At 39.0% G+C, this 14,601-nt stretch overlaps 1 protein-coding gene and 1 long non-coding RNA gene across 2 annotated transcripts in view; one reads left to right on the top strand and one right to left on the bottom strand.

Annotated features, from left to right (window-relative positions):
* The window catches only part of LOC122548918 (DNA topoisomerase 1-like), a 144,449-nt gene extending 130,927 nt beyond the window's left edge, over positions 1 to 13,522 (bottom strand). The window contains exons 1-2 of the mRNA XM_087986612.1: positions 13,416 to 13,522; positions 13,255 to 13,294 (exon numbers count right to left, since the gene is read on the bottom strand). Of these exons, the coding sequence (XP_087842738.1) occupies positions 13,255 to 13,294; positions 13,416 to 13,451 (76 nt within the window). The 5' untranslated portion in view covers positions 13,452 to 13,522. The remainder of the gene's footprint in view (positions 1 to 13,254; positions 13,295 to 13,415) is intronic.
* The window catches only part of LOC148150472 (uncharacterized), a 112,118-nt gene continuing 110,244 nt past the window's right edge, over positions 12,728 to 14,601 (top strand). Inside the window, exon 1 of the long non-coding RNA XR_015757033.1 lies at positions 12,728 to 13,281. This is a non-coding gene — a long non-coding RNA (uncharacterized LOC148150472). The remainder of the gene's footprint in view (positions 13,282 to 14,601) is intronic.

The raw sequence follows: 14,601 nt of genomic DNA, 5'->3' as shown, positions 1-14,601 counted from the left end.
AAGTGACAACTAGATTTTAGGTTGTTGAAGTACATCGTACCTCATGGACACCTAGTTTTGGATAATCTATATTACATTATGGTGGACAATGTCTTCACAAGAACTATTCACACTTCAAATGTTACTGCAGTCAGAGAATCTGCAAATTGTTTGGCTAGAATAAAATTATGCAAACTGTTTCACGATGTTCACCCACTCACCACCACCCAAGTGGAAGTGATGGCCTGGTGATATTATCACTGGACTGTAAATCCACAAATTAAGGTAATGTTCTTGGGACCCGAGTTAGAATCCTGCCATGGCAAATGATGAAATTTGAATTCAATAAAAATATGGAATCAAGAGTCAAATGATGACCATGAATCCAGAGTCAACTGTACGAAAAATCCATCTAGCCCACTAATGTCCTTTTGGGACTGAAGCTGCCATCCTTACATGGTCTGGCCTACATGTGACACCAGACCCACAGCAGTGGGGTTGACTCTTAGCTCACCTTTGGGTGATTTGAGATGGCAAATAAATACCGGCCTAGCCAGTGACACCCTCATCCCGTGAATTAATAAAAAACCTTGAAGCAGAACCAGTCTGGCTGTTCAATCCAAATTGGATTATCCAGTATCCACTGAACAACCAACATCAATTATAGTTGATGTTGGGAAATACCAATAGGGTCTTAAGTGCTAAACAACAAAATCCATTATTTGGAGCAAATCTTGTAAACTTCCTTCCCTCAGGATTTCCTTCAAGTAATGATCAACGCGAGTACAGATTTCTCTTTTCTGATTGAACATATAGGGTAACTGGAACATTGATAATAATTTAGCTGAAGATATGGGACTTAAAACAGTGCTGAATGCTTTGAGTGCAATGTTAAGCTGACTCCATGTCTGCGTTTAAATGGATATTATTTTGGATTTGATGTAAAATAGAGGCATATGGATACAACTAAGTTGAGTGAAAGTAACTGTTGAAATGTCAGAATTATAAATAAATAAAAATCAGAAAATAAATGCAAGCGCACCAATTCTGAGAAAACCTATCGCTACAGTCATGTGTTTAAGGAAACTTATGCAGTGTTCACAGATAAAATATCTATATGCTTAGTTCGACAATTAGACTGAACTCAAGGCCATTACTTTAACTTCAAAACAGGTGCAAAATCAGAGGGGTCAGGCTTCTGGATACATGCAGAGTGCCAGCAGCAGGAAGGCAGATTCAGGGGGAACAGCATGTTGCCTCACTGGTTAGCACTGCTACGTCACAGCACCAGGGACCCAGGTTCATTCCAGCCTTGGGTGACTGCCTGTAAGGAGCTTGTACATTCTCCCAGTGTCTGGGTGAATTTCCTCCGGGTGCTCCGGTTTCCACCAAAAAACAGATTAGATGGATTGGCCACGCTAAATTGCCCATAGTTTCCAGGGATGTGTAGGCTGGGTGGATTAACCATTGGAAATGCAGGGTCACAGGGACCGGGTAGTTGGAGGCACATCAGGATAGGATGCTCTTTGGAGAGTTGGTGTGGACTTGTTGGGCCAAATAGCCTGTTTTTCCACACTGGAGGGATCCTATTCTATTCTGGTTCAAAAAACTTTTAATTAAGGGGAACACAGTCACCACAGCAGAAGTAATTTTTAAACTGTGAAATAGCTATATTGACAGACAATACACGTGTCCCAACAACGCAAAACAAAAACAGATTGACTCTGCTGGTATGGACTCGAAGGAATTCGGGAACAGTCCCCAGTGGAGAGAAAACTGGGAGGAGTTAGTTAATTAAAAGGTTGAGTTAAATTAGGAGTAAATTTTCTCTGGAATTGAGGACCGGAGTGTTTGATACTTTGGCCCAGATTTTGTGACAATCAGACAGATATATGACATATCCTGCATAGATGGGTGGAGTGCATTGGAACGGTTTAAAAACCCAGTATAGAAGATTCTGAATGAATTGGTTGGGCAGTTGAAGATTCCAATAGACTATTCAGCAATGGTTTGAACCCTCCACTTAAATTGGAAAATTGCAAGGATTCTAGTTAAGCAAGCGGTTATTCTGGAAAGGGTTAGACAATTAAACAGGTAGACCAAGTTCTGTATTATTCAACTCACCCACATACTAAACTCATACCTCCCCAAAGCCTTGACCTGACACTGTTAGGACATGACATACTTGTCATCTGATTCAACTTCCATTCCCAATCTATTCTAATAGGGTAGAGTATCCTACCCTATTGCTTTACATTTCCCCAGACTAATGCATCTAACCTACAGATCCTTAATACTATGGGCAATTTAACATGGCCAGTTTACCTAATTTGCACATCTTTGGATTGTGGGAGGAAACCAGAGCACCCAGAGGAAACCCACACAGACACAGGGAGGACATGCAAAGTCCACACAAATAGTCACATAAGGAATGAAACTTGAATCCCTGCTGCTGGAAGGCAGCAGTGCGAACCACTGAGCCATTGTGCCAGGCAAATCAGGGCAGGGCTTATACACTTAATGGTAGGAGTGTTTCTGATCAAAGAGACCTTGGGGTATGGTGCACAGTTCATTGAAGGTGAAAATCATAGACAGTGTAGTGAAGGTGTGTTTGGTACTCTTGCTTTCATTCGTCAGTATATGGAGAACGAGTTGAGATGTCAAGTTGCAGCAGTGTAGGACATTGGTTCGGCTACTTTTGGAAAACTGCATTTAATTCTGGTCTCCTACCTATTGGAAGGATGTTGTGAACCCTGGAAATGTTCAGAAAAAGATTTACAAGGACGTTGCCAGGGTTGAAGGTTTTAAACTATAGGGAGAAGCTGAATAGGCTGGGCTATTTTCTTTGGAGCAGAGGTTGAGGGGAGTGACATTACAGAGGTTTATAAAGTCATGAGAGGTGTGGATAGGGTGAATTGCCAAAGTCTTTTTCCCAGAGTAGGGAGTCCAAAATTAAAGGGCATTGGTTTAAGGTGAGAGGGTAAAGAGTTAAAAGGGGCCAAAGGGGCAACCTTTCCATACAACCTTTTCCTTGTATGGAAGCATCTGAATGATACGTGAATAAGAAGGACTTAGAGGGATGTGGGCCACATGCTGGCAAATGGGACTAGATTAATTTAGAATATTGGGTCAACATAGTTGAGTTGGACCAAAGGGTCTCTTTCCATAATGTATATCTCTACGACTCTAAGAACTCATAGTATTAGATGCAATATATTGGCATGGATAGGGGATTGGCACCAACTATAGAAGACAGAGTTGAAATAAGGGAGACATTTTCTATGACTAGTGGTGTGCCACAGGAATCAATGTGAGCAATTCAAAAATACATTTAGTTGACAAATGTGAATGTCCTATAGCCAAGAATGCAATTGGAACAAAAATAGGTGAGGATGACAGACAATGTCTGTGCAGGGATATAGAAAGGTTAAACAAGTGGTCAAAAGTTTAGTAAACGGAATACAAAAGATGGAGAAATATAATGTCATATACTTGGCAACAAGACGACTGGCTGAACATTACTTCATTGGACAAAGACTACAGAAATCTATGGAGGAATTATTTGGGAGTATTCGTCCAAGAATCACAAAATGTTAGCGTCCATTTGCAGCAGGCAATATGAGAAGAAAATGTTGGTCTTTATTTAAAAAGAGAAAAGAGTATAAAAGTACGGAGGCTTTCCTAAAGCTAGACAAGGTACTAGTCAGATCACACCTGAAATACTGAAAAAGTTTGGATCCTTGGCGAAGAAAAATATGTACTAACACAGTAGGCACTCCAAAGAAGGTTTACCACATTGATACCTGGTATGGAGGGACCATCTTATGAGGAGAGGTTAAGTAGATTGTGTTTGTACTCATTGGAATATGGAAAGCAACTTAATTAAAAAATAAATATTCTTAGGGGACTTAACAGCATAGATGCAGAAAGTCTGTTTCCCTCATAGGAGTCTAAGACGAGAACCATCATCTCAGAATAAGGGCTCGCCAATTTAAGACAGACAGAGATCATTTTCCCCCCTCGGAGGGTTGAGAGTCAATGGAATTCTTCACTGGATAGGGCTGCTGAGGCTGGATCATTACAAATATTCAACACTGACAGACAGATTTCTAATCAGTAAGGGAATACAAGGTTATGAGAAAAGTCAGGAAAGAGAGTTGACGATTATCAGCTCAGCCATGATGTCATTGAATGGCAGATCAGACTTAGTGGCTCAATGGCTTACTTCTGCTCCTATGTCTTACGATCTTAAGAAACCTGGGTTTCAAAATGTAAAAGCAATAGTTCCTTGAACTAACATTCCTTAAATTTAATGTATGTAAGCTTGACAAAATATTTTGGATACTCTTCATACCATATGATGAAAATACAAAAAGAACTATGAATCAGCAACTTACGTGAAATGGTGATACATATCCTCAAGCCAAGTATAAGTCACTAATATTATAGTTTAGTATGAATCACCACGTTCATAAGATTTTTTTTTTAAAAAAGTGTGCAATTATCCAAAAATAAATTGAAATATATTACTTCAATGATGCAATATACCATATTTTCCAAATAACTGCTCAATTTCATTTTTAAATACTTCAAATAATTCACTTACTCCCCTGAATTTTTCATATTTCAGTAGAAGCAAAGAGATTACTGCAGTCAACGATATAAAAATGGTGATTATGTCACCGCATCAGATTGATAATTTATATCAAGAATATTTACAACTGAGTTTCAATATGTAATTCTCAGATAACCAGAATGTTGTGTATTTAGTTAAAAAATCACAATGCCAGGTTATAGTCAAACCGGTTTAATTGGAAACACACGAGCTTTCGGAGCATCACTCCCTCATCAGGTGATAGTTGTGTATTTAAGGATTGCAACTGACCACCAGACTGGTGTTCATTTCAGTTACAAACTATTTTTTATGACTACAGTGAGGGAGGATGGAGGAAAGCAAATTTAGAAAAAACAGCAAGAATCGGTTTTGTAAAATTAGGCTCAAAGAATACTGGAAAAAATTAACAGTTAGGTCCCAAGAGGAATAAAGTGGTCAGAGAGCGTGTCTTTAGCAGGTCAATATGATGAGCATCATGTGGCTGAAAGGTTTTCTCACAAGTACATAAAATATAGGAGCATTTGGCCAGAGTCTGCGCTGCCATTCGATCATGGCTGATATGCTCCTCACCCCCACTTTCCTGCCTTCTCCCCATATCCCATCAACTCATTACCAATTAAAAAAATCTAACTCCTCCTTAAATTTACTCACCATCCACCACATTTTGGGGTAGTGAAATCCACAGATTCATAACCCTTTGATAGAAATAGTTTTTCCTTAACTCTGTTTTAAATTTGCTACCCTTTATCCTAAGACTATGACCTCTCGGCCTAGAATGCCTGACAAGACGAAGCATCTGCTCCATACTTTTATTATCTTGAGTACCTCAATTTGATCTCCCTTAATTCTACTAAATTCCAGAGAGCAGGAAAGTGAAGTTAAGGATTATCAGATTAGGATTAAATCATAAGGCTGTTTCTCCTCCTCTGCAGTCCACATTGCTGGCTAGCAAAAACACAAAATCAAACATGTAAAGTTGCTCCCCATTGGAACAAAGCCTCTCCATTGATCAAGTTTTCAACTGTGTTGCCTTATTGTGACATAAGAAACTTGGCCTATCATGGTATTAAAGTTTCATATGTTAGAGATTTGGCCTCCAGACTTCCAGGGTACTGGCCAATGCCCTGGGATGCATGGACCATACAAACGTATGGAAAAATAGTTTTCCAACCTAGTGCATAACTTTGAAACATTACAGTGTCCAGAAACAGGTTCACAAAGTTGACTCTGGGTTTGGAAGGATTTCTCAATGGAGAAGTTGAATTGGTTACGTTTGCACTCATTGCAGTTTCGAAAGTCCTTATTGAAATATACAATTTTTCAGATGGTTGGCACAGTAAACATGGAGAAGTTGTTTCCTTGTGGTAGAATCTAGGATCATTGTGCATGATCAGACTAAAGGGATGCTCATTTAAGACAATGAGGAGGAGGAATTTTGATTCTCAAAAGGTAATGAATCTGTAGAATCCTTTTCTGGAGAGGCTGCTTGGACTTTATCTAGCAACCTAGTCTAAGAGGGTCAGCTTTTGGAGAAAAAGGCAGGGAAGTGGAGTTAAGGATTATCAGTCAGCATTAATCATATTGAACGGCAGATCAGTCCAAATGAGTCTAATGGCTTACTGCAATCTTATGGACTAAGGGAGTAAACCCTGGTAAAATATCTGAATAGAGTCCAAAGAAGACAGGTATTTCCTGAAATTCCTGCAGACAAGCGGATACTGAATATTGTGCTTTGCATTCTTTTAGCCTCATCTGGAGAAGTCAATAAGGTACCCTGAAATTCAGGCAACCTCGGAACCCCCTAGATTTTAGTTGGGATTCTACCCTGAAGAGGTCACTCCCAGTTTCCCAACTCAAGAAACAACAGTTGAATGATAAACCTAATCTGACTAGCATGGAGAGCAGTACAGGCGGTCTCAATGGAGGGCTCATCGTATCACAGCAGCTAGATACCACCCACCGAAAGTCAGGCAACCCCAACAAGTATGGTGCTCATCTACCAAATCCCATCTGCTTCAATGGATCTTTAGAATCTCTGAACAAGAAGTGGATGGAATACATCACAACAGGCAAATCAATTCAACAGTAAAACAAAGATGTACTCTGGCAAGCTTGAAAACCAAGATTTATGCACAGCACTGGTCAGCTGGTGGTTCAGGCAGCTGGTCAAAATGCCTCAAATAACTCTGATGTTCAGCCTATCAACTTCCATGACAAAGAAGTCAGGAGATGCATAGATACAACAGATTAAGCTACAGTAGAGAACCAAAATGAAACATTACGCGTTTATCTTATGGAAAGAGTTGAAGAAAAGCAGGAGTAAGGTTCTGGTTTCAATGCAAGGAAGTTACTACTTTCTATGATAGAAATAGTTGGAATTCTCTCTTCTCCATCTCCCACACACTGCACAAAGAATATTCAGACAGAATGGTTTCTCTCCATCTGTCTCAACCTAAATAGGCCCAGTGGTGCTGGAAGAGCACAGCAATTCAGGCAGCATCCGAGGACAGGCAAAATCGACGTTTCGGGCAAAAGCCGATGAAGGGCTTTTGCCCGAAACGTCGATTTTGCCTGTCCTCGGATGCTGCCTGAATTGCTGTGCTCTTCCAGCACCACTGATCCAGAATCTGGTTTCCAGCATCTGCAGTCATTGTTTTTACCTCCTAAATAGGCCCAGTTAACCTAGCAAGTATCTATGCTACAACACTGTCCTCCATAATGCAAGCAAAATGCTTACACAGATCATCTTTGACTCTTGTCTCAAATACCATAACCTGGGAATGCTAAACAATTTACTTGGCTTTGATAATACCATGGGATTTGTAAATCTAACACTTTCAGAACAAACCATATCAGCAAATATACTAGAGATATTCAAGATCAAGTAATGACAGCAATCTGATTATTATCAGACAGGACTCTGAATAGCATTCATGATACATGGAACCACCATAATGCTGACTGTCATACACATTCATTTCCCAGTGTGCACTATAGTGAAGATGCAACTTTTGAAAGTTTCTTCATTCAAAGCATGAAGAAACATTTGAGATGGAGAGTAGATAAAACAAGGTCATGTTCTAGCACAGATTCTCTAGTGGCATATTCTTCTTTTGCTGTTGTCATGTATCTTCAGGTCATCTACTGTGCACCAAAACTAATGGCAATATATTTCATCCTGAAAACTGAGACAAAGCTGTACACTGACACATGCACACTAATATCCCATTTTGATGATCATCTGCAATAGCAGATGGAGAAACTTTCAAACCTGTAACGTGGGGTTTAATAAATCAACATCATGAAACAAGTGTTCCAGTTCCTATGCTGCAATACTATCATTTATCCGCACAAATGAGGCAATATTGGAAGTTACTGATAACTTCATATATTTAGGCTCTGCAATCACAAGCCAACTGCCATTTCATGCTGAAATCAACCCTCACATGCAAAAGCTGCAGCTGAGAAGTCCAAGCTGAGTGAATCCATAAAGCTCATAACAAGAGCTGAGTAGGACATGCAAGTCCACTCCACCTTTTAATGAGCCATGGCTAATCAGAATCCTCAACTCCACTTTCTTGCCTTTACCAATAACCCTTGATTCCTTTACTGATTAAAAATCTGACTAACTCAGAAGTGAATATACTTCATAGCTCAGCCTTTACAGCCTCTGCACTAAAAACAAACGCACAGATTCACTGCCTTGAGAAAAAAAAATTATAGTTCAACTAATCGGAGATACTGGACACAGTGGTCATGCCCTCTCATCCAAATCTCTCCCACAATGGAAATCAACCACTTTTCATGTCAACCACTCTGTCAAGTTCTCCAAGAATCTTGTATGTTTCAATAATGTTACTTCCCATTGTTCTAAGCTGCAATGAGCAAAAGCCCAACCTATGCAATCTCTTCTGATAAGAAAATCCCCTCCCATATGCTCCCATAGTAAGCCTTATCTCTGGGGAGCAAAACTATTCATAGTATTTAGTCTAGTACTGTTTGACTGATGCACATTACAGTTTTAAAAATACCTCCCTATCCCTACTTTTATACTTAATTTCCTTTGTAACAAAGGCCAACACTCCAGTTGCCTTCTCTTTTAACCAATGAACTTGGATGCTAGCGTTTTGTGATTTGTGCACAAGGCTTCTCAAATCCCTAAAGATTGTAGCTTTCTGCAGTCTTTCCCCATTCAAATAATATTCAGCTCCGTTGTTCCAAAGATCTTCATTTCTCATTTTTCCCACATGATTCTGTATGCTAAGTTTTTGCCCATTAACTTAATCTCAAAGGGTTCTACATCATCTTTGCTACTTGCATTCCCATCTATTTTTAGATCATCCACAAACTTGGTAGCATACATTCAATTCGTTAACTGTGTGGGAAAAAATAAATAGCCTGATAGTTTGATATTCATAATGAGTTTCCGAAGCCTGAATCCTTAACACATTCCTTTCTAGTGGAGAGATGTTGACAATACATTCTAGGCAAGGCGCAGCAGGTCAGGCTGCGCTTTTCCAACAACACATTTTTAAGCTCTGATCTTCAGCATTTGCAGTCCTCACTTTCTCCTAATACATTCTATGCAGTAGAAAAATCTGAACAACTGGCACCTTTGCTGTCTGAGAAAAATATTCCCATTTTTTGGACCACTCTCCCAAACTGTCTAGATCCTTCTGCAGCCTCCCCACTTCCTCAGTACTACCTGCCTATCCACCTATCTTCATAGATAGGTGGACAGGCAAACTTCCCTAGAATGCCCCCAGAGCATTCACTCGTGAGATAGGAGGATGGCAGACATGGACTCCCGACCTCTGTAGGAAAAAGCATTAGAAATGGTCAGAATAAAAAAAACTCAACCAACTGAAAAGATGGTCCAGAGGCAACTGGTCAAGAACAGAGAAAAGAGCTCAGTGAATCATGCACATTCTCAGACCACTGTCTTCCTCAGCTGCACAATCAGGTAAAGACAGTCAAGCCAGAGCTGGGCTCTTCAGCCACACAAAGCAAGGTTTAACAGTTGACTACCATGGTGTAACCATTGTCATATAGAACAGAATGCTGCCATCACCTCAGTGAAGGAAGGCTTCATTGTGGTCTTCACTGGAAAAAACTTGTAGGTATTGCCTTTAAAAAAAATTCACATGGGATGTGAAAGACAACTGGTACAATGAATTATATTTTTAATTTTGGAGAACAATCAGTGCTCAAATATTCGTTAACCAAACTTCAGAAAATATTTTGACAGTCCCTCAAGACTTTGAAAATGATAGCTCTGTACATTGAGGACAAGATTATAGATTGGATCAGATGGTTCATAGAAACGCAAAAAAATTAGCAAGTATAATTAGACAAACAATTTTTAAGATCAGCGTAAGGATCCTGAAGTTTATTGTATTCATTGCTGATCTTAAAAGTGGTAATGTGAGTACAATGTCAGTTAGCACACAAGATTAATGAGGCAATAGGGTTTAAAAAAGTTTTCTCCAAAATGATTTACTTACCTATAAGCCCCTTGACACATGAAATGTATTTTTTTTTTACAAAAGAACGTGATTGTACATTTGAAGGTTATACAAATACAAAACAAGTGTAATACTACAGGCATTTAAGAAAATCAATGAAGAGGAAGGGCCAGTCAGCTCACCTTGGCCACCACCTAAAACTTCACAAGTCACACTTTCTTGCTCTCAATTAGTTTCCATAACACACCACTAAATTCATTACATTGAAAAATGTTCAGCCAATATGGCCTTGGCCAAATTATGATTTTGTTTTTAATTCTTTCATGGAACATGGATGTCGTCACCTGGCCAGCTTTATCACTGATTGGCCAACATTATTAGGATGAGTGGTTATAGATGTCTTCCTTAGAAGTACAAGCCAAAGAAAATATGAACTTTATGTATAAAGCTAAGGTAGATTAACCATTGATTTCGTGAAAACATTATACAAACACAAACAGATTAAGTTAGAACATAGAATTTATTCAGTACAGGTACTTGCCTTCAAAGTTTTCCCATTTAACATGCATTGCTGAGGTACACAGTAAATAGATCATTATTACTAACATGCAAAGTTCCGAAATACATCAGGATTTTTTTCTGATGCTCTTCCATGGTTTCTTGAGGTTGGCAATTTATTCTGAGATACAGTTCCACAGGTACCAACCATGCTTCAATATATCATGCGAACAACAATTCTTCACAGCTAGATGAGTGTTGGCAATCTTGACCATCTTAACTCAAGGTGATCAATCTTCAGCAGATATTTATTTACACATTTCGCGGCGGTTAAAAAAAGTTACCAGCGTACATACCTTATACTGCATCTCTTCACCAATTTCAGACAAGCTGAGCTATCTAAATATTTGACTTGGATTGCTCAAACAATTAAACTCTGTTTGCATGCCTAAGATACTTACACTGAATTCAGGCTAAAAATTGTGATTTGTTGATCTCTGTTGAACCAGAAAAAAAATTTAGAAGAATTTTAAAAACGTTAAAAAATGTAGCAATGAATCAATATCATCAAGGACAGCCAGATTATAGGCCTCAGTAAAAGCAGACAAGTGACATATTTTGAGAATATACTGAAAGATACCCCAAAATTAACACTAAAATGAGACACAAGTATTTGAGATTCGTACTTGACCAAGCTGAATGAAACGAAGAGAAATGATACTATATTACCCTTTTGCCTTCTTGCTTCCTTGCAATCTTTTGCAATAAAACTCACCTGCAATCTTTTGCAATAAAAGCTTGTGGAAAAAATTTTTAAATAGAAATGTTGCAACCAGTATGAAAATCCTGGGATTTGGTAAAGTCAACAATTATTATAGATTGCTTCTACGTAGTGAATGAAAGTCACCAAAAATACTTAGCCTTAGTATTTTTGTGCCAAAAGCGCAAAATACAATTTGATTTGTTTTAATGAAAAGGGTATTATTTCAATTTCTTGAACATACACACAGCTATTTTTCAGTGCTTCAGAAAAGAAAGGACCGGATACTGTTTGGTATACTAATACTGCAACAGTCTCAAAATTACCTCTTTTTGTAACAGAGGTACAAAAAGGTTCAAAAATTACCATCTCCAAACCATAACTGCAAGGATCAATGGCTTACATCATTATTAATCTTGATCAATATAATGTTGTAGAAAGAATGAACATATCACATATTGAAAAAGATAGGTGATTAAAATACTGTATTCCATTTCAATTTCTAAATGAAAATTGCATTCAGACTTCCATTTCAACCTGATCCTATGGATAACTATTGTGTAGAGTCTTACACCTACAAGTTACATTATAATCAAGATGGATATTTCCAATTTTATGCTTTATCACTGTTGGAAAGCTCAGCAATAACATTTCAAGGATCTTTCTTTGTAGTACAGGTATCTTTGAAAAAGTGCCCCTACAGGGTTAAAGAAACCTCAATCTACACAGCATGAAAAATGAAGTTTTATTTTAATATAAAGCTTTGGTGACACGACAACTAGAGTATAACATCCAGTCCTGATAGCACTTCAGGAAGGGTGTGGAGGCATTTGAAGAGAGTGCAGTGGGAATACACAAAACTCCTCCAAGCATACAGGATTTTACCCACAAGATAGGATTGAAGAACAGCAATGCAAACAACCAAGTCTGATAATATCCGTGGGGAGAAACAGAGTTAACATATCAAGCTTAGTCCCAGATAAGAGTCATATGGGCTCAAGTCATTTCTCTTGCCACAAATGTTGCCAGACCTGCTGAGTTTCCCCAGAATTTCCTGTTTCTATTTCAGATCTCCTGTAGCCACAGCACTTTTCCCTTATTTCATTGAAGAAAATAGAGTTGTAAGAGCAAAAAGAGGTACAGTACACAAGTTTATGACAGGTTTAGTTCGATAAGATAGCCTAAGGTAAGCTGCTCCGATTAATGACATATACAGATTTGAATTTTGCACATGTAGTGGAGATATCACACGCAGTCAATGGCAATACCACAAACATTACTGTCAAGAAAATTAGTGAAAGCAGTGGCAATGGATTACTTCCAAAGGAAATTCACAGGCGAGGAAAGAAGAAAATAATGAAAGTGGAATTGATAACAGAAATGCAGCTTGCATTGGATGGGCCAAATGGTCTCCTTTTAGCCCTTATGATTCTGGGCAGGGGAGAGAGGTGGAGTAAGGAATTTCAGAGTTTTGGAGGGAGGGAGAGAGAGAGAAAGGAAGGAAAGTGAGGTCAGGGAGAAAGGAAAGTGAGCTGGTAGCGAAGGGGAAAGGAGCACAGAGTTGAATGGATTCCAGATCAGAGTGGTGCTGGAAAAGCATAGCAGTTCAGGCAGCATCTGAGGAGCAGGAAAATCGACGTTTCGGGCAAAAGCCCTTTATCAGGAATATAGAGGCCTTTTACCAGAGTAGGATGGAGTGAAGCCCCCACACGGGGAGGGGGTCAAGTAGCGCGTGCACGGGTGAAGGTCAGCGCGCGCGCCCCAGTTGTCGCTTTCGGCGAAAGGAGCGGGCGAACTGGGGAAGAGGAGGACGGTGCAAACAAGAGAAAGCAGAGGATGAGGGCCGGGGTGAGCCTGTGGCGGCCTCCTTCGCCCCCGCCCCTCAAAACAAAAACTGGAGGCATCAGTATCGCCGAGAGAAATATCTGTCTACTCACCACTCGAGGAGGAGCCTGACACCTGAGGTAAACTCGCCCCCTGCGGCAAAGACACAGATGTCAAACTTTAAAACTATATTATGGATATAAACGAATATCTAAAATATAAATGGGACGGGAAAATGCTGCAGAATGTTCATCTTTAGTTTAAACTCACTCACCTCTGATGAAGTTAAAGTCACGGCTCCGTTCATCATATTTAATGATAACAAAAGCCGTTAATTTGATTTTTAAATTGAAGCCAAACCGTCGCCTGTTTGCTTTCGCTCCCTCTCTTATAACCTGCACTAAGTGCCGAATGGTGCTTACTGCGCATGCTCCCAGCTCCCCCTCCGGTATCATCACTGTGCGCAAAGTTTGTACAGCAACATGGTTTATTCTTTTTCTGTGAGCTGGTACACGAGGGCGTTTATTGCTTGGCCCTAGTTGTCCTTGGTTTAGTACAATGTATCCTTGCTATCATCAATAATTTGGTAGTGTATTCACATTTTATGATGTTGGTCACCATTGTTTTAATGATAGATTTCTGACACCTAGCAAAGGCTCAAAACTATTCTAAGTTTTCTGATGGTTAATTTTGACCCCCTCCCCGCTTTGAATTGGATTCCTTTTGGTAGCCTCATGGTATAAACTCCGTCTGAAATACTGAACTCGCTAGCCGAGAGATGAGGATGAGATTCTTAGAACAAAAAATTGCAAACGTAAGGAATTACTCACCTCCGGGATAGATGAAGCAGAGACTATTGTACTTTATATACAATATCTATGATAGATAATTGTGAAATTTGTCTCAAATACTTTAGCAAAGAGCTATGATACAGCTGTGACAGGGTGGATAGACTGCTGTAACTGATTCTAAATCAATCACAAACTCAGAAAGGCAGCTTGTTAAAAATGTTCGATAGTCAAATTTCAGAAAATGTTTTGACAGTTCATGTCAACATGTGCTGTTCTTGTTTTTAATCTTTTAAAAGAACTATTTGCCACCTATTCAGGATTGTTATATACATTTACTAATATAAACTTGTAAATAACAGACAAATCTTAACATCTTTATATTGTTTAAGGTTTGTTGATAAATTTATTTCAACTAATGAATGATTTTGGTACACAAGCCTTAGTGAATTTATAACATTACTTATATTTAAGTTAATAAAATAATCTCAACAGCAATATAAAATTTGAAAAATTATTGTTCTGAATTAAATGCGCTTTTAAAAAACATCTCTGTCCGAAGGCAGGTCTTTACCAATTATTCCCCTAACCACTGCAAATTACCATGACTTCTTACTAGTTGGGTGGAGAAGAAGACCTTCAGTCTATTATGTTTGAAGCAAGGATCAAATC

The sequence above is a fragment of the Chiloscyllium plagiosum genome, unplaced genomic scaffold, assembly GCF_037043375.1.
Source record: "Chiloscyllium plagiosum isolate Xiang-an unplaced genomic scaffold, Cpla_swu_hap1 HiC_scaffold_4, whole genome shotgun sequence".
Taxonomy (NCBI): Eukaryota; Metazoa; Chordata; class Chondrichthyes; order Orectolobiformes; family Hemiscylliidae; genus Chiloscyllium; species Chiloscyllium plagiosum.
The sequence above is the reverse complement of the archived record's forward strand: the minus strand, read 5'-3'. Positions and strand labels throughout refer to the sequence as shown.